At 24.6% G+C, this 21715-nt stretch overlaps 1 protein-coding gene across 4 annotated transcripts in view; it reads left to right on the top strand.

Annotated features, from left to right (window-relative positions):
• Positions 1 to 21715, top strand: part of LOC129985229 (gamma-tubulin complex component 6-like) — a 58334-nt gene that overhangs the window by 7710 nt on the left and 28909 nt on the right. For all 4 annotated transcript variants that reach the window (XM_056095172.1, XM_056095175.1, XM_056095174.1 and 1 more), the window contains exons 3-10: positions 922 to 1047; positions 6429 to 6496; positions 8617 to 8786; positions 10889 to 10937; positions 13135 to 13337; positions 17194 to 17386; positions 19719 to 19863; positions 21359 to 21497. In XM_056095172.1, the coding sequence (XP_055951147.1) occupies positions 922 to 1047; positions 6429 to 6496; positions 8617 to 8786; positions 10889 to 10937; positions 13135 to 13337; positions 17194 to 17386; positions 19719 to 19863; positions 21359 to 21497 (1093 nt within the window). The remainder of the gene's footprint in view (positions 1 to 921; positions 1048 to 6428; positions 6497 to 8616; positions 8787 to 10888; positions 10938 to 13134; positions 13338 to 17193; positions 17387 to 19718; positions 19864 to 21358; positions 21498 to 21715) is intronic.

The raw sequence follows: 21715 nt of genomic DNA, 5'->3' as shown, positions 1-21715 counted from the left end.
ACGTATATATATATATATATATATACGTAACATTATATATTATTTTATTATTATGGATATACCATTACCGTAACATTATATTATATTTTATTATTATGGATATACCATAATAATAAAAATTATATATATATATATATATATATATATATATATATATATATATAATATATATAATTTTTATTATTATGGTATATCCAAGAAACATTTATAGCCTTTCTTTTTGTATAGAAGGTGTATATAAAAGATCTTCACATTTATTTATCTGTTTTGTAAATGTCTTTTAGAATTATTGTTCAACATCAGATATTGAAAAATATTTTTTTAAATTTAAAACAGTTTTTAAAGTTATATTCAAAATTTTATATTTTTGTATTCTTTAAATTAATATCTTTTCCTAAAGAATTGAAAATTTAATCTAGGTAATTGAAAATTTGATTATATTTTTCTAAAGACTTGTTTATCATCAATGGATTGCACATTAAAACAAATTTTCTTTTGGAGAAAAGTTTATATAAGTAAATAGGAAAAGTAATAAAATAATTTTGAACTTAATTAATATGAATGAAACTTAGGCACTTTAAGATATTATCATATTGATTTAAATTTTTAAATAGCTTTAAAATTTTAAAATCTTTCTTAAAATCCAAATTTTGTCAAGTGAATCATTTTCTTAGCTATTAAATTATTTTTTAAAGCTTCTGCTTTTACTGCCATACTAAAATAATTTATTAAACTTATTTTTTATTCTACAGGAAACATTTATTAATACTTGCTTAGAAAATTATTATTAAAAAAATTATATATTGCTTAGAATATGCTATATAATTATACTAAAATTGCATTGGCTTATACTCTAAGAATCCCCCCCCCCCTATATATTAGGCATTTGTTTATATTTAAATAATTTTTTTATTTATATAGATATAACAATTTCTGAAGAGGATATTTATGGTAAAATTCATCGCTTGGTGGAAAATTCTTTGCAGCAAGATTTGATAGAATGTGCATTAGATGCACATGTTTCTACAGATGCTTGTCCTACTAATGGTAAGTTCTGATTTCATTAATTTTTTAAATATCAGTTATTTCCAAATATATTTTTTCTTAGCTTGAAATCAAAGCAAGCATTTTAACTAAAAGCAAATCTGCATCTAAGTGAAGAAGTGCATTTATTATGACCAGCCTTTTATTGAGTGCCTCTTATTTCCTTTTTTTTTAAATCCAGATTTATTTCACTGAATGCACTGCTTTTTTTATTATTCATATCATTCATATTTCACATTTATTATTCATTCATTTTCATAAAATGTTTGATGGAAAACATTAAAAATTTTATTACCATGTTGCTTGCTTTTTTAAAATTTTGATATCATTGCTTTTGCTTTTTCTTGCTTTATTTTTTTATTTAAAATTAAAGTGAATTAATACAAAAATTAAATGAACAGCATAAGGAATTAGGACACTAAGGAAGGTTTGACAACCCTCTTTCCTAGTAAATGCCACTTTTTAAAGTTAGTGTTGATAGTTTTGCTGCCTGTAGAGTGAAGCCTTCCAAGCATTATAGATCTTATTTAAAAATACTTATTAAGCTTTAAGTTTTTAAAATACTTTTCTGTGAAAATGATTTTTATCTTAACTTGTTCATGCGTCCGTCTCTTGTAAATATGTTTTTCTCACAATGTTGAGACATTAACAGAGAAAAAAAAAAGAAAAGAATAAGATAGAAAATAAGTGAATGGGAGCGAACGTTTAAAATAACATTAAAATCTTAAACATTTGTTATCATCTATATTGTATTATTTTCCCAACTTTTTTGCCTAACTAATCTTTTATTCAATAGCATTGAGGAATTATCTGGTGAATAAGAAAGCAAAGGAGAAGGTTATCAGAAATTTCAAAAATAACAGAATATTTGTAATTTTTCATACTAAATGTTTGCTGCACTTATAAAATATTCTTAAATTTCTACTGCTAATAAAGACAAATGTGTATAAGATGGTATTCTACTGGCTATATTATTTGACTAAGAATACCAAATTTGGTTTGTGTATATTTTGGAGGGTGGAAATACACTTCAGAGCAATTTTTTTCAAAAAAATATTATTAAAAATTTTTTTTGCATTTTTCCACATTAACCTAAAAATATTAGAACAAAAAAAATTATACATTATTTTAAAATAAAAAAAAATTATAATTTTAATACCATCAAACTTCTGCCATGTATTTTTTTTGGTAGAAATTAATTAAGAAATATTTTAAGTGTATTTTACAATAACATATTTCACTACTATAATCTTGTTCATTTGTTGCTAGTAATATTTCATCCTAGCTTTTTTTTATGTTGAATAAGTTTTAATATAAATTTGCTTTTAATGAAAGATTAGAAATTTTGTTGCATTTGCTATTTAGGTTTAACTTTGGAATCTAACAATGGTGAAACATTTTAAAACTGTACCCATTTTTAAAAGCTATTGCTCTTTCCTAGCAATATAATTGGATGTATAAAGACATAGATAGAAAATTAGAGATTAAAATTGCATAATGTTCAAATCAGTTGAAATTTCTAAAATAGGATGAGCTGTATATCTTTGAAAAATAGAAGTTTAAAAATATTTTGTTGAGGAAGTCATTAAGACGGAATTAAAAAAAAAATATTTAATTGAAATTTTTAATCATTAATTCTGTTGAATCATTTGGTTATTCAAGGCAGTTAGTACTTTATATAAAATAAACAATCATGAAATGCAAATAATGTGCCATTTCTAGAAAAACTATTCAAAAGGGAGAACAAGATTAAAGTGATTATAAAATGATTACTTCATAAATTTATTGTTTCTCAAATTTTTCTTTTTGTTTCTGCTTATAATTTGAATTGATGGTTACTTTTTTGTATTATTTACATAAAATGACCCTGGTTTATTATTTATCTTTCTTTGAAATTTTAGCAGAATTGAATTTTTTGTAGAAGATGATACTTATGCTTTGTTAACTATTTAAGGGGAAAAAAAGGAATCAGAAATTGAAATTATGCACAATTTATTAATTTCTCTTGAATTCAATGGACAATAAACTTTTACTTAACAATTACTTTAAAATACAGTAAACAATTACTTCTTTAAAAGTCGAACATTGCATTTTTATTATTCTAAGTCAGGAGCTTGTTTCAGGAAACACAATTAATCAAATAAAGTAGGGCTTGACATATGCCAACATAAAATAGTAAAATCTGAAAACTGATATGGACTAATTTTAAAAATTTAAATTATCATAGATAGGAACTGTCGTGGCTGGTTCGTGAGTGCTTTGAAAAAAATTAGGCAAATAGAAAACTTAACAGATTTATTTCAGATTCGTTCGAGTTACTCTGCTCAGTAACTCCTTCTCCACCAAGAGCCAACATTCGAATGACCTCACTCTTTGAATTACACTCGCGCTAGTTGCCTAGCGCCATCTATGAACGTTTATTTTCTTAACGCTTCAAAATCCAATCACTACAGGAACTTATCAAAATTTTTTGGTAATTTATTAAATATATCTTTAATATTAAAAAAAATGTGTCTAATAAATTGATTTCATTGAATTAACTATTTTTTTATCAGTAAAAAAATTTTCAGTTGATCAAATTTCATGTACTTTTGATTACTTTTTTTGAATCTTGTGATGTGTTTTTCAACAATAATAATTTTTTTAAAATTATTTAATTTTTACATCTTTTTTTTAAAAATATATCAGCTTGATTCTTAGATTTCTTTCTTTTAATTTAGGATATTAGAATTTATAGAAAATCAATTCTTATCTAAATTTAGTCCATGTTTAATTTGAAATAAAGTTAAAAAAATGCAAATATAAATTTTATGTATTTTATAATTTCTTATGGCATTTTAATTACTTATGGATGATAACTGAGAAGAAAAAAAGTTATACTATCAAAATTAATCTGGTGGATTTAGAGAATTGATTTTTAGTGATTGGTTTTTCATTTACTAAAGAATTTTAGGAAACAGTTGAATCTTTGGATAAAGGAACAAATTATAGAAATTTGAATAAATATGTATGGGACCACCATATAAATACCTATTCCTGATGAAAGTAATGCTCTCTATCGTTTCCTTTTCTCGGAAAGACTAGATTTCAATACACTCTTTGAGAAAAGTTCGAGCTTCTTGATGCTAGATGGGCTTCAAACATGCAAATTCTGTTCAGTGAATATCATGAATCTATAATGTATAGACCCTGAGAGTAATTAACTGTTTATTCTGTTCACCCTTAGAAAGTGCTAATTATTTATAAAATTAACAAATAATTAAATATATAGTTTTGATTAATTGACTCTTTTAATGGTATTCCTGCAAATATGCTGATTGAATATTAAGGAATTATCTATCTATCAGTATCTTTATTTATATTATATGTTATATTGTAAAATTTATTTTTGAGAGAACAATCCTTTGTATTTCTTGGATTAAAAAAAATCTGTTTATTATTTTGCTTTTTTCATTGATTTTTTACAAAGTGATTTGCTGACTGGGAAAACCTGGAATCATCAGGGAATTCCAGAAGATTAAAAAAAATCGGAGAAATTTATAATAAAACTGGAATTTTTTTAATAAATTGGTCATTTTTATCAGACATGGTAATTTGGTGGTAATTTTTCATAAGTAGAATGAAGCATCATTGGTAACTTATGAAAATCAAACATTTACTGATAGTTTAGAACTAACTATGATTAACCACTGTCTAATTTATTGCATATATGTATAAATATATAATACTTTGGCCGAAAGTTTTTGTTTGTCTTTATTTCAAAACAAATTATCGACATAATCAGCAAAAATTATTTTGCGTACTATGGGAAAAGGCAGCCTAACTAAAGTCCAATTCTTGTTATTGTTATGATTTTAAGCTTTAATGAGTTTCTTTTATTTGAAAAGACATATATGGAGCTATCACCCACCCTTTCCCTTTTCTTCTTTCGAACATCAAATTGATCATACCATATGTTATAAGAGCAAAAGTATGAATTTTGGGATTAATATTAAAATTTGTTGCAAAATTTGACCCCTTTATTATAATTTCAAACGCTTTACTTTTATCAAATAAATTTTTTACAATAATTGTTTTTCTCCCTCTTTTCCGAGATCTTTTTGTTGACTTAAGAAGTATCGGAAGTTATTACTATTATTTCTGTAAAACATATTTTTTTTTGTTTACTTTTAAACATGAACACAGATTACTAAATTCTTCATATGAATGGATACCATGGAATGAAATTGATGTTATTGCTAATATTTCCTTTTTAACACTTTTAAAATTTTGTGATGGTTTAAAATTCCCCATATATCCAACAAAATGTTCTGTTATTTTAAAATAATATTAAACACAAGAAATTAATTTGTTTGATACATTATAGAAGCATATGCCACTTGTAATTTTTCAAAAATTTTTTAAAAATAGAAGCGCACCATTTTTTATTTATGTGATTTGATGTGTATGAAACTATTCATCACAAAAATTTACAAAATTCATTCAAATTATCTTTTTGAAATTTATGCCTTTAAAATAACATTTTTCTTTTCATGTAATAAAGAAGAAAAAAATGATAAGGACCAATTTTCCACTTTTTTCTCTATTTTAAATTTTAAATATTGAGCCAGTGTGCAAGCAATTTTTTATTTATTTATTTTTATTACTATAATTGGTGTGTTAAAAGTCAATGCAATTTTGATTTCATTGAAGAATTTTTCTTATTTTGATGCAGAAATTTGATTTTGTATTTGTAAATGAATTTTTTTTTCTGTTAGTAAAATTATTGTTCAGTTCTGATTGGCATGTTGGTAAATGGTACGGATAGGAGTGACTCCACTAGAAGGAAACAAATCATTTCATTCTTAAGCATTCCACTAATGTGCTTATATTTTTGTACTGCACTAATGTGCATATATTTTTGTACTGCATTTTTGTGAGTAAATTTGACAAACAGTTCTAAGAAAGGATTGGTTGGCTAGAAATTGCTGTAGATAGGCATGTATCTAATAATGTTGGTTAACATATATGTTAAAAAAAGGAAAGGGCTTTACATAATTGAAGCTTATCTAACATTTAGCAAATGAAAATGTTTTTTGTTCTGAGAACTAAATTTTATTTTACTTTAATTTTAGTTAAGAGAGTAGAACAATTTTTTCAAATAAAGTTAAGAACATAGTGTGCAATAATTAAAGAGAATAAAATAAAGTGACATTGTTCTGAAAATATTAAAAACATCTGAAAAAGGCCAGGGAAATGTCTTAAGAAAATCTAGAAATGTCAAGGAAAACTCAGGGAAATTCAAACAGCAGATATGCTGGCCACTCTGCTATCAAACATAAAAAGTATTTCTTAACATATAATTTATGCTGCCAAACATTAACTGAATCTTATCCTTTTCACAGATGATCTTCACAATATCCTTTTCCTTAATTCTGTGGATGATCCAACTTCAGTAGCGCCATCACTCATGGTATCATTTAATATTATACTGTAAATAAATTTTGATAAGAAATGAAAATTTCAGTGCTTTGTGGAAAGAACCAAGTTATCAGAATTGATTATAATGTTCATGTTTAAGTTTTGTAGTATTTTATTCATATCTTTGCTTTGTGAATTAAAATATATTGCATTGTACGTAATCTTTGTTTTTTAGTTGAAAGTAACAAATGACAACGCAAATCTATGCAAATAAATAAATAGAAATATTTTGTATATTTTTTATCTCTCTCTCTATCTATCTATCTATATATATACATATATAAGAACATTTCTTTAAACCAGATATCGTTTGGGAAAAAAATGACACAATGATTACTCTAATCTTAAACAGCATAAACATGAGCTAAAAGTCTGTACCACCATTTTGATTGTAAAATTTTGCTTATTATATAAATATGTGGAGGAAATAAATATTTCCTTTAGCTTCTGCTAAAAATCACATAAGTTAGATCAAGTTGACCTACATGTTATTTTTTATCATATGAACATGTTATTATGAACATGTTATTATTGAAATCATTAAACAAATTCTATCCAATGATATCTTATTCATGGCCGGTAAGTTTTATATTTCTTGAAATATTTACACGAGTTTCTCTCTGAAACTTTAAACTGTCTTAATAAAGGTATTATCTTCCCCTCCCACCTACACATAAATAAAATTGTGGGCCTAGAACAAGGTCATAAACACTATGAGTGCTCAGATTTTTGTTTTCAATCTTGCAAAGTCTGTTGGGCTTCGTATTCTGATGAAGAAAGCCAAGTCTCTTTTTTTCAACTAAAAACCAAAATTTGGAACTATAATTTTAGTAACAAAATCACATATCAAATTTCATTTATTTAGTTATCACATTTATTTAGTTTACATAAAAGTACAAACCAACAGATGATCAACTCACTCAGTAATTCTACATTTTAATGTTAAAATTATATACTAAATTTTATATATCTAAGTTACTATTCATTTGAGTTATTGCATTTACATACAAATGTAGTACAAAATTTACTTACAAAAAAAATGTACAAGCAGACCTTGAGTTACAAATTCTTGAGTTATCACCATCAAAACCTTGATAAATTTGGTTCAAAATTTGCATGTGCAAAATTTGCAGATTCATAAAGTGATCTGCACTTTAATTCTTATATCTGTGTTCCAAAATTCATCTATCTAGCTCTTCACTTTTTGTAATTAACATGTTAACATATTTGGATTGTCAGACTTGCTGTTTATGTATGTTGGTCAAAATTTGGTAGAAATCGACAAATTTGTTGTAAAAACCACATACTAAGTTTCATCAATCTAGCTCAAAGTATTTTTCAGTTATTACATTCACAGACTGACCAACACAATTTGGAAAGTGCATTTTTTTTAATTCAATTAAATTTAAAACTTGAAGATTAATCAAAATCTCAAGTACAATCATTTTGATGCTTACAATTTTTTTTCTTTGTATTTGAAAAAAATAAGAAGAATGTTAATAATAGAAATAATACATTTTATAGTCTTAATTTGGTATTTTTTTAATATAAAACTTATAATGTAAAACTCTTTCTTCACATACTGTTGTAATCAAAGCAGCCAAATAAAATGTCACAAGATTTTCAAGCTTTTATGTTTCAGACAGTCTTCCCCCCCCCCTTAAAAAATGTTGTTTGACAGAAGTAAGGAGATACTGAGTATAACAGTGGCATTATTTATGAACAGTGATTTTCTCTATAGATTAATAAGTCCAGTTTTGTTATATAGTGACAACAATATATATGTAAACTTTCCTCAATTTCCTTGCAAATTATTTGGCACCAAATGTTTGCTAAAACTGAATAAATGATTGGAAGTTTTTGAACTGCATAAAAAAAATGTCTAATAATTCATTATTTTGTGATTATTAATTGTTTTCACATTTCAAAGAAAATCTTCTTTAGTTTAATAAAATATTTTTTTCCCATAGTCCATTTATATAATTCTTTGCTAAAAGTAGTTTTGAAATACTTTGATACTTTTGAAATATATCTTATGTTTTAATTGAAAGTATCTTGCATGTTTTTAATTTTTTTAAATTATTTTTTTACCCTCCTATTTTTATTTTTCAGCGCCAGCTTACTTGCAACATGTTTGAGAATAAGTTGCTTTCATGTTGCTCTGAACAGACACTACACTCTACATTGAGTTCAAATGATGTTACACATATTGATGAATTTTGTTTATCAAGCTGTTTTGAAAATTCAAGGAATCTGTTTGAAAATGACTTATCCCGTCTTAGGTAAGAATATTAGGATTGAGTAATTGATTTTTGAAATAAATAAATGAAAATAAAATATGTAACTGTATGTATAATTTGCATCAACATATCTCTATAAGTGATGTCAGATCAACAGAATGTCTTCAGGAAATAGATTTTGAAACATTTAAATATTTTTAATTTTGTTGCACATGATCTGAACTTCATATGAATCCATATTCTCAGAAATTGTTGAACATTTTGTATTGATTTTAAAATGTATCGAGTTGTAATTTATGGAAATTGAGACTGTTTACTGAGTTAGGGAATTACATTGTTAAATTGTATTTTTATTAAATTTTTATTTATTTCTTCTAATTTACTAAATTTTATTTATTCTTAAATTGAGTACACCATCTAAATTTTTAACTCCTTACCCATAAGTATTATCAAAAAAAAAAAAAAAGTTTCTTGAATGGATAATAAAGTGGTTTTATTATTATCCATTCTGATTTTACATGCCCAGTGCACTTTCTTTTCTGAAATGTCATGAACTAATAATATCTAGATCTTTAATAATTTATATATTTCTTAGTTGAATTTTATGCATGCATTTTCAATTTTTACTGCTTCAAATAGGATTAAGATTTTTTTCTTTCAAGTATTGCAAGAATCTCTTTATCTTTCTATGTCTATTATAAATTTTATAGTGTGTAAGAAATAGATGGCACTATGTGTACTCACTTTTATTTGTATATATTTCATACTCTTTCTTGTACATTGTTCACTTTTGTAAATACCTTGTACAATATACATGTGTGTTTGAGAGCTCTGGAGTTTTCTTTTAGCAAGGAGTAGCGTGATATGCAAGCCAGCTGCAGGGAGTGAGTTTTCTACAATTCCTATAATGCATATATAGGAATTACTATTTAAATAAGTTTTTCTAAAAGTAGATAATTGGTTTCTCTTTTGATAAAATGGAATTTTAGACAATTCAGTTCTGCAACAAAGCATATATTGGTGATAGTGATTTGGTTACAGATTTCATATGTTTTGTTATTTGAGTTAGATTTAGAGCCTATTTGATTCAGCATCCTTCCTTTTAACTATAGCAAATATGCATATATCAGCGCTTATTATATTTCAGCATTCTATTCTTTTATATTTACTTATGCTTTGTATTTTTCATTGTGGTAGTTTTAAAAATTGCAGAAAATTTACAATTTTACAAAATGTTTCATACTGCTGGTAAACTTTATTGAATCAAATGCTCTAGGTGATAATATGAATTGCAAATGCATATAAAAATTTAAATGATGTTAAAGAAATGAAACATATATGTTATTAAAATAAACAAAAAATGTGTTTTGAAGTAATCTCTGATCATAGTGTGTTTCCTCATTTTAATAATTTTTCTTAAAAGAATATTTCTGAATTTCTTTTATACTTTCATTTACAGTATTTTTAATGAACATCTCTGAATGTCTTAAAAGATTTGCTAGACTCTAAAAAAAAAGTCATATAGAATTGAAATTAATTTTTATTGAATCTTTTGCATTTTAAGATGGCATAAAAATTATTTTTAGAAACCTTTTAGAAAATTATAGAGCCGAATTGTGAGAATCATTTGATAAAAATTTATTTTTGAGGTTTGATGGCTAATACTTGTTTTTTTAAAATAATATCATAACATTTTATAAATAGAAATATAGACAATTTGGAATTAAGCTCAATATTTTTATTGACTTGTATTTTAACTTAAATTATTGGAAAATAAGCAGAAAATATTATGCAATCTTCTGAATGCTATATGAATTCACTTTTCCTCATTTGTGTGTAGTTTTTAAGCATGTTGGATTAAAGAACCATTCATATTATATTTGTTCAGGAAATATTTTTCTAATTTTCCAAATGCAAATAATTAAAGCATAGGACATTTTATTTTGATATATACCACAAATAAAATTTTTTTTGTTCTTAAACTTATTAAGTGATCATAATTGTTCATTTGGACGGTTTTGATCTTTTTAAAGTTTTGTATGAAAATATTTTGTTACAAGACTAATTTAAAATTATTGAAATTTTTTGTAGATTTAAAAGGCTGTCAATAAAATTATATAATGGTTTTCTCCTGATTTATTTAGGTCTTCTTTGGGTGCAGGTTTATCAGCAGTAGATTTGAAAATTAGTGAGGTAAGTGAATGATTTTCTTAAAAGTGCTCGTGCAATTTTTGTGAAATTTACAAATATTAATTAAAGCTTAAAATATTTATTATTTCGATCTTGGTTTTTCTTTTCTAAACATACTTAAAGTGTTGTTAATTGTAATATCTCCACCTCTATGTTAGGGTTTGTGTCATTTCCTTTCATTCATTAAAAAAAAAAAAAATATCTCTTCTGCAAAAGTCCAGAAGTAATATTATTTATGAATGGAATACTAATTTTGCTTATATTGCCATATGATTTAAGTCAGTAGAACTTCAATCCTTTACTCATGGAATGCAAAGGGCAATTAGTTGTGGTAGTCTCACAAAATCAGTGGATATCAACATTGGAGAAATTTATAAACTGATATAGTTAAGAATTTGTGGTTCATAATGGTAGTGTAGAATGTCTGTTGGTACAGAAGATAGTAGGCTTGACCAAGATTTTCTGTCATGATTCCCTCTTTCTATTTTTCGCAATTATAACTACACATTTTTTCATAGTATCTATTAAGACAGATTTATAGATTAGTTTACGGTTCATCTTTTGATTTTTCTTATTCTTCTTATGACAAGAAGAAACACATTTGGTCCATGGTCATTTTCTGTGTATGTAGAATCCAAACTTTTTACAGTGATCTATAAATCGATCATATTTGCTGATGTTTGCTTCTATGTTATTTTGAATGGATGTAATTCAATTTCAGCTCAGAACATTCTACAAATGTTCTTCAAAATCAGACAATTCTGATTTAGTTTTATGAGGAAAAAAAAACAAAAAATAATTCGGTTGCATCACTTCTGTTTTATTTGAATTGCAAAAAAATTGCAGTCAGATAAGAACAGAAGAGTTACAGATACCATGTGAAAATGCGTCGGTAAACATGGTGGCATTTAAAAAGTTGAACTGAAGTGATTTAAAACAATTTCTCTTCAGGAAATTATTTTAAATAATCATCTAGTCACCATTATCTGATAAATAAATTGTGGAATTTGTTAATTTATATCTTTGGAATCATTCATCAGATTTCACTTGCATATAGTACATAAAATATATGGATTTATCATTTGGGTATTCATTAAATCATTTCAACTGAATTGTGGTACCTCTACAAAATAATTGCGATTTCGCTTTTAAGAATTGCACTATCTTTAACACGGTAAAACCATTTGGTTATGCCTATTTCTTTGTTCATAATTGAATGTTTGAGTATTTCTATGTTGAGTTTTTCTATTTTTTAGTGACATCGAGCTAAGAGTTATTTCTATTTAAAATTCCTTATTTAGATTGCTGTAGAGGAGCAGTGATCATAAGATGCCAAATCTTGTCACAGGAAAATGAATGAAATGAAAAGTTTTTTTATTAATGTTTAATTCAGGAATATGGGCAAACAGTATTTCATGTACGAGTTCATTTAGGAAACATTTTGCAAATCTTAAGATCAAAAATTTGAAATTCCTTCTTTGGGTAACATTAAAATATAAAGTGTCATTGATAAATTACTTAGCTATTTCATGAAAACAAAACAAACAAGCAGATTAAGCACATTTTTTCTTTGTTTCGTTAACTAATTATTTCATAGATTAACTCTTTCAAGCAAGATTTATTTTTTTGAATCAATTATATCAAAATTTTTAATGCTTGATGATTAAGTTTTTAAACCACTTAGTGAAGAAAACATATTTTTAAAGCTTAAAAATATGCTTTCTTTATTATGTGGTTTAGAATCTGAACCACCGTAAATGCATTCAGTCTTTAATAAGTATAATGTGGGAAATCATATGATTGTTTGCTCTAGTAAATACTTTTTACTATACAGTCTATCATTGGTTAATATTGATCATAACAAATTATTTCAATGTAAGTTATTGAATTAATTAGTGATGAAATTGTTAATTTATTTATTTGTAATGTATTCAAATTTATTTGTAATGTGATTGCACATACTCACTCTATCTGATAGAAGGAAGGGGAGTGCATTGAGATTTTCCATTTCAGAGAAAATGTAGTAAAAGGCATTCTGGCTCACTTTCTCATTATTTTGTGAAACTAGATATTTTATGAAATAATTAAACTATGCATTTTAATAACATCATGTTATTACAATATTATGTATTGAATTATCAAGAGTTTACATGCATTTTATTTATATTAGTCTTGAAGCTTTGTGCATTTGCTATTTTAGATTAGCACGAAAACGGATGAAAAATTGTGGAACAATTCAACAGGTATCAATAGACTGTCTGAAAAACAAAAGGATCGATCAAATATTACAGATTGGTTGTCAACATGTGCTTTTTCCAGTAAAGATTCTGATGATATTCTGGATAATATAGAAGGATTGCAGAATATTCACTCAAATACTTTCAGCTGGGAAGGTAGAATGAGGTATTAAAAAAAAACCACTTTTATATTTGAAAGTGATTGATAATTATTTTTTTGTTATATCCATTAATAATTACCAAGTCTAATTTTGTGATGCAGATACTCAAAGAAGATTGTTTTTATGCCTCTTTTTTTTAGGCTTCATTCACAAGTAATTATAAATTTTTGCATTACTGCTCATTTTAATTGAATTAATAATTAAATTTTTAAGTTCCTTTATTTTAATTTTGATCTGCTTTAGAATAAATTAACATTATTAAAAGGTGAATCTAAGTGCACAATATTTATCATTCCAAACAGGTGCACCAATATATTTTCAAGATATTTAGAATAGTAATATTTGCACTCTGTTGCAACTCGTATGATAAAAACTAAGTAATATTTCATTAGAATTCCTTAAACTGTTCAAAGGTAATTTTATTGTAAGTGAAAGCAAAATAAATCTCATCAGTATTTTCATTGCTACTAATCAAAATACTGCATTGCAAAAATTATATTTAATACCAACCACCTTTGGCAACCAGCTGGTTCTTTGGGAATGTTGTTTGCATTTAATTTCTATTAAATCTCTGTTGCATAGTTTGATGTTCATGATTTCTTCAACAAAGTATTTAAAAACTTTAAGTATATAATAGAGAATTATAGTTTTAATAGGAGTATGACTTTAAGTATTTTATAGAGAATTAAAGCCATGATATTTTAATAACTTTATATCTGTTCTATTTATTGTGTTAAATGAACCTTTCTAATGAAATCAAGTCTAATCTATATAAATATTTCCCTTATGTGGCTTCTAAAAAACATGTTATTTAGCTATAGGATTTGGTAACACTACAAGTGTGATCATATGATTTCTCTTTCAAAACATAAATAAATGTGATTTTCATTTTGACTTTTTAATTTTATTACTTAATTATGAAGTTTTGATTAAAAAAAACTGTTTTTCATAAGAACTATCTATATATTTTTCTTCATTTTCTGAAGCTGTTTGATATCTGTTAACTGTGTCTTTCTGGCATTAGGATGGACAGACTTTCCTGCTAAAAATATTAATTTAACCATTGATAATAATCAAAATATACTTAAACATGAATCTCAGCCATGCTGTTAAATATTATCAAAACTATAAAAGAAGCCAAATTCAAGAGGCAAATGAAAGTATTGAAGAATCATTCAAGAGGCAAACGAAAATATTGAAGAATCATTCTTAAGAAGAACCTGTCAGAATGAAAAAAAAAATAAAAATAAAAGTGTGTTTTAGTGCACAAAAATGAAGTTTCTTGACTACAGAAAAATCACTAATTTCATCTGAAATCTCACTATTTTGAAGCTAATCACTCAGAATCTTCTGCCATTAGTGCTCAAATATAATTTTAAATAATATGATCAAAATAAAATATCATTTTTTGTGTGTTAAGATGTATTCATCAAAGTGATTGACATGAATAATTTGATAAATTCTTGATTTTGATTGACATGAATAATCTTATTAACACTCATTTATTTGGCAGTTATTTCAATTTTATTGACATTGTCATCTAATCTTTATGAATTACATCTAATCAAAATAGGAAAAAAAGTAAATTCAATTTTGATTTTATATCTGAATTTTATTGAATTGAAATTTATCTATCTAGAATTTTTTTTATTGGTTTCTAATTATTGATGCAAAATTATTGTTGGCCATTCATGCAATTGGAAGTATTTAAAGTTTATTTTTAGTCATAAATGTACTTAATTCACAAAACTAACATTTTTTTTTAATAATTGCGCACAATTGTCACACAATTAGTTCTTAATGGTTAAATCTAAATAATTTGATTTCAGGGGTCCCTTATAACTTTATCTCCTATATTTTTCGTTTTCATAATTTTCATTATTTCATTCTTTAAATGCTTAAAAAAATCAAGTAGACCATTTTCAAGTTCAATAAACTTTATTCAGTTTCGATTTGAATAAATGTATTATAAGCAAATGGATTAAACTTAATCATATATATTATCACACACACACTACGATAACTGTGCTTGGACAGCTCATCTTCATTTTTGGGAGTAAATGAACAAGGTTTATGTAACAACTTGTGAGGATTGCTATGCAATCCCTTGGGTTCATTGTCTTATTCTTAAAATATGTTACTAGGTAATGAGCAGAACCTTTTTTTTTTTTTTTTTTTTCATCTACAGAAAATCTTATGATCTATTATTTATGAAATAACTAGAGTTCAGATAAATGAAAGAAAAATGATTTAAAAAATAATAAAAATGCAAACAATCAATTTTTAGCTCTTGCAAGCTGATAAATCTATATGTGTTATTATAAATAGCACTTATCGCATAAAAATTTGAAAGTATTTCAATCATCTAATTTAAACTTTGTACTGTCTTTATATTATTTTTATAATATTTATTATCTTAATATTTTACCATGAATACTGAACTTTGCAACAACAACAAAGTCATTATCTCTGGTTGCTTTAATATGCAGCATTTTTTTTTGTCTGTTTTGTTTTTTAATGTTATGGAAGGAATTTGAAAACATTAACTTAAATGTTAAGAAATCTACTTTCTTCTTCCAGCTTATTAGAAAATTTAAGATTATTCTTGTATTTAATTTGGATCAAAATTTTTTTTTCACACTACTTGACAATTTTGAAATCTTCAAAAATTTTGGTTACATATGTCAAACATTTCATTCTTTCCAAAATAACTTATGGCTATATTATAAAATTAACTTTTTTCTATAACTTATTGAAATAATTTTGTTATATAATTATTTGAAAATTAATTAGCGTATAGCATAACTTAATGGAAAGGCATTTATCATTTCTTCTAAGCTATGCTATATTTGACAGATCTTTGATGTATTAATTTTAGGATTTACTCAATTTTTTTTATCTCTACAGTTTTGGACAATTGTAAATCTTATTGAATAAATATATAATAAAATGAAAAAACATTGTTTTTAATAATTATTTTTATGGATGATTAAGATAAGAAATCTTTTGAAAGAATGTTCCTAGATTAATAGATTTTTTTTTAACTGTGCATTATGATAGAAATTGATATTTATTTGTGAAAATCAGATAATCTTATAAAACTTGTATAAAAAAATTCTTATTGTATGTATTTTTAAGTACATTGCTTCATAATGATTTGGTTTTCATTTTAACATTTAGATTTGGCAGAATATATGCATAGTTAAAAGAGGCTTGAATAACACTAATCATGATAATGCTTAAATCAAGTAAAAACGTTTAAATGATAAATTATAACACTTTTAAATAAAAAATTATGACTTTATTACTTTTTTGATAAAGTATAACAGTGTTTGCACTAATTTGCTATTTTTAAAAGTAACCAGTCCACTTGCTTTCTTTCAGATTATCGTACCTAAAGGAGAGAGAAAAATAAGTGGATTTTAATACTTTAAAATGTTATTAGTCTACAATTTAGGATCTAAATGCTCTGTAATGTTCCTAAATACTCAATAGATTTTAGTGAATAAATATTTGAATTGGATTCAAATCAATTTTGCAGTTAATAAAATAAGATGTAAAGAAATCTGTAGTATTTTAAATTTCTTAATATTTTTTTATAGCCATGTTTTTAGCTATTTTTAAGAATAAAGCAAGGCAATAAAATCATTGTAGCCATTAACATTTTACAGCATTGTATCATTTAACTATCATTATGCCATTCTGGCATTTTAGATTTTATCTATTTAGATTTTTTAGATAAAACTATCATTATACCATTCTGGCATTTTTTGTTATATATTTAGTAGTATTTGTATTATTTGATATATATTTTTGTTATATATATAAACTAATTTATAAAATATATTGACTTTGATTTAGGCAAGACATTCCTTGTCACCTATATACATCTGAATTGAATGAGAAAGAAGTGCTACTGAATACAGATGAAGGAGATGCTGAAAAGTTTTGTATACTTTTTGACTCCTCGGAAGTTCTGTCAGAGCAGGATTTTGTATATGATGTACTTGATTTGCTATTGGGAATTCCATCTAATACATTTTTATATGATGATGTAAGAGATTACGTTTGTTTTGAAATATTAATATTCTCTAAAAAACTATGTTGTTATAGAATAATTTTGTTTATTTACACACCTTTAGTGATTATAATCATCAGCAAATTCAAATGAAATTTGGCCTTTTCATGTGGCAGATAGAAATCTAATGTTATTTATGTCTATCCACTGCAATATTTATTTAGAAATTCACTGAATGTTTGAATTTTTTTAATATTTGATATCTGTAATTGTAATCATGAGGATTTGGTTTTTATTCATCTCATTTTCAAGTACATTTTTTGAATATCTATATATATTGGATTTCATTTGCAGTCAGTGCTTTTTAAATTTTCTAGGGAGACTTTTATAGATAAAGTTATTTTACAGTTACACGATATATACTGATTATTATTTAAATCCTATTATAAAAGCAATAAACATAAATTGGAAGGAAAATATCATTTCTTTACCCTAATTTATTTATTAGAAAAATAAATTTTAGTGCAAATTTTTTTGTTTTTTTCTGCCACTGGAATTGATTATGTTAGTGTTAAATAATGAGAATCGAAGACTGCTTATTTTTGTACTGTTAAAAGTTTCTTAATAATCTTCTTTGTAAATTGTGCATCTTTTTTTTTTTCAAAAAATTCAATGGGGAGAGGTGTTACAGGTTTGATAGTATTTGTTGAAAATTAATGTAACAGATTTGTAATATTCTTTCTAAATAGCTTAGGCTTGGTTGATTGAATATCTTGATTGTATCATTCTAGAATAATAACAGACATTATTCAAAACTGATTCTCACAACAATCGGTTAAGTTTATAATGACAGAAAAAAGACTTTTTTTAAAAGTAAAAACTATGCATTAGTTCATTTTAATAAATGATAAAATATTAATTATAAAAGTTATACAGAATTTAAAATTACATAAAAATAATTATGTTGGTAAATAATTGTTTTAAAAAAATAAATATTATACAGAGATACAACAATTGTACAATAAAGCTTCAAGATGGCTTGTATAATTTCTATTTAATGTGTTTGCAGTGATATTATTTTATTACTTTTTTGATAAATTCCTCTATACTTATAGTTGAATTAAAGACCTAAAAATCCTATTTCCTTAAAATTACTGAGAACACAAGGTGCAAAAATATTTAATTAATAAAAATGATTTTGATATAAAAATATTTTTTAGTTTTGACTCAAATCAGTAAAAAACAAATTTGAATTATAACTATATTTTAACAGAAAATCCATGATATTATAAAAAATATTTTTGTCAATTCTGCTTAAAAGGGATTGATTTAGGTACTTCCTGTCACAGAAACACATACACAAATGCATACAATTGATAAAATGCAAGCATTTGATGATGCTAAAATCTACAAATTAAATTTTTGTGTGTTAAAAGTGTATTTTCATTTATTCGTTTTTAAATTTTAAAAATTCAGTTTGAATTCATTTTTAGTTGCCTTTTTTAAGAGATTATATTATTCATTCTAAAATTTATTTTCTTGTTGTATATAATTAAAGGAATAGATTTTATAATGATTTTTAAATAAAGATAAAAATAATTAATTTAAATTTTTACTTGGAAAATAATTAAGTTTAATTTTTAAGATGATTAATTAATAATTAACATAGGGCATTTTATAACACATTATATATACTTAAATATCATGAAGGACATTCACCTATTTATGCAATTAAAAAATACATTTTTATATTTAGCACATCTATTTTGATATGTCTGCTGGAAGAAGATTTTTGAACACAAATTTAGCCAATTTATTTATTTTTTATTTATTTTATTTTGATAATATTACAAAATTTCTTATTTTTAATTATTAATCTTCTCATAAATCAAATTTAATTACTGCTTGATTCTAAGAAAATTAACAATACTTAAAATGCTTTAATAAATTAATAAAAGTGCATTACCTAACTTTGAATTTTAGGATGGATTTGTTGCAGAATTGCATTATTTGACAAATAATTAATTTAATAGATTGACATTAAAAATTCTTTTAAAACGGTTAAATGGTTTTGTCAATATTATTGATTGAAAAGTAACATTTATAAAAATGTATAAAAAGATTAAATAAGATTTATTAGTTTATATTTCAAAAACTTTTTTATAAGTATCTTGAAATCTTTCTCTTACTGAAAAAAAAAAAAAAAAAAAAAACTTGCACTCAGGGGAAATTTTAAATTGAAAATTTACTTGATTCTAAAACATACATGAAATGAATCCACTTCTTAAAAATAATTAATAAGAAATTTTCAATTTGTGGATAAATGTGATACTTGTTTTAATCTTATTTAAAGATATTTATTTTTTAGAAGAAACTATTCCAAATGAAGCCATTTACTCGTCTAGCTAGAATGTCAAGTGAAAGCACATTACAAATTTGTGAAAATTTTATAGAATGTGGCAAAGCTTTTTATAAGTTAAAGACATTTTGTTCTTCAATAAATCCTGAAGAAGGTAGGTGTTGGTTTTCAAAAAATAATTTAAATTGTTTTTAATTTTTGATTTTTATTCAAGAAATTTAAGATTTATAATCAATCTATTTTTCACTTTTACTAGGTATTAACTTATCATTTTTCTATTGTATATGTGCTTTGAGTGAGGATAGAATGCTTCCTTCAATTATGCTGATTTGGAATATTTATTAGTATTCTAAATTGAAATTATTTTTTTGATTACAATGTCTAATGAAATGTGCTGCTATCTTCAATTTGAATGTGAAGTATATATTAATTATATATATTTAGTATTCTGATTTGTAAAATAAAACAATTTAGGGGGAAAAAAATGGTGGATGCTTTTCCTTCAGTTTAATTGCTTTTTTTTTTACTTGCTCTAACTTTTATTCAATTAATTCTGAGTATGTTTATGAACCTTATCGATTTGAATCAAGCTGCTTAATTTTGCTGAGAATTTTTGCTTGAAGAATCTTTTTAGAGTGCACATTACTAAATATAGTAATGAAAATAACAGAAAATATATCAATATAGAATATTAATGATCAGTATTTAAAAAATTATTCTAAAAACATAAAATTTGTTTTGGATAAATTGGAAGGTGATTTAAGTTTAGTTGTATGAATGTCCTGTTTTAAAGCAAGCTCTAGGATTGTATAATTTTGAACTGCTGTCATCTGAGTTGTTACCTCCTTCTCCAAACTTCAATACCACACCAGCAGGAGGCCATTTGCCCACTGCATATTTAATGTCCACCAGCTCTGTTTATGCAGTGGTTCTTTGGTGGAATTGGCTCTCAAACCTGAAATCCTGATGTCCCAAAGTTGAAAATTTACCATCGGGCCACTGTGGCAGAAAATGATTTGAGGGATGATTTATGAGCATCTGGCTGTTTATTTTATAATTTATTTTCAAATCAGTAAATTAATTTTCATTTATAAATAAGTGCAGTCTTTCTTATGACGAAAGAGAAAAAAATGTCAAATAAAGTGCAGAAGGCAATATTTTTATGTACATCTCTAACTGATCACAAATCAGATTTTCTATTCATGAAAAAAAAAAAAAAAATGATATATACCATTTGATGCAAAGTGTACTTATGGTTTTTTTTTTATTTAAATAGAATTCAAAATTTATTTTGAAATTCAGAAAGTTGCTAGGTATTTGAATTTATCAATTTGCTTTATTTATTTTCAAAATTCATATAACTTAAATTAGAAATCATGTATATTGTGTAAAATCTGACTTCTAAAATCCATTTTTAAAAGCCTTCCGTTCTACTTTAAGTTATTTAATTTCTTCTTACATTCTTTATTTAAATGCTTCACCTTTTTTGTAACCAGATTGTAGAATTCTGCATTATAATTAACCATACATATAAAAATTCTATTTCTAAAAGAAAAAATTAAACAAAAAATTTAATTTTTTAACTAAGCATAAATTTCTAATCTTTGAATCTAGAATCTATTTATTCAATCTTTTTGCTTTTATTGAAGGTTTGATTCTGAAGGGTTTGAAGGATGGTATTTATACTATTCTCACAGCATATATGGAATATATAACATCAGTGAAATATAATACACCTACTGTGCATGTAGTGCGAACAGATGTTTTGGAAAATGCCCTAGTGTTGAAGTAAGTTTTGATATATATATATATATTGTAAGTATAAGTTATATATTTATAAGTAAGAAAAATATAAGCATTATGTAATTAAAACCTATTATTAAAACAATCTAAAATTAAAATTATTTTTGGAAACAAAACTAAATTATTTCGGAATCGAAACTAAAAAAATTATTTCTGAATTAAACTAAAACTAAAGGGTGGAGCCTAGCACAGCCCACCTCTTG

Source organism: Argiope bruennichi, chromosome 9, assembly GCF_947563725.1.
Source record: "Argiope bruennichi chromosome 9, qqArgBrue1.1, whole genome shotgun sequence".
In the NCBI taxonomy this organism is placed as follows: domain Eukaryota; kingdom Metazoa; phylum Arthropoda; class Arachnida; order Araneae; family Araneidae; genus Argiope; species Argiope bruennichi.
Note: the sequence above shows the minus strand (reverse complement) of the source record. Positions and strands in the feature narration are given on the sequence as shown.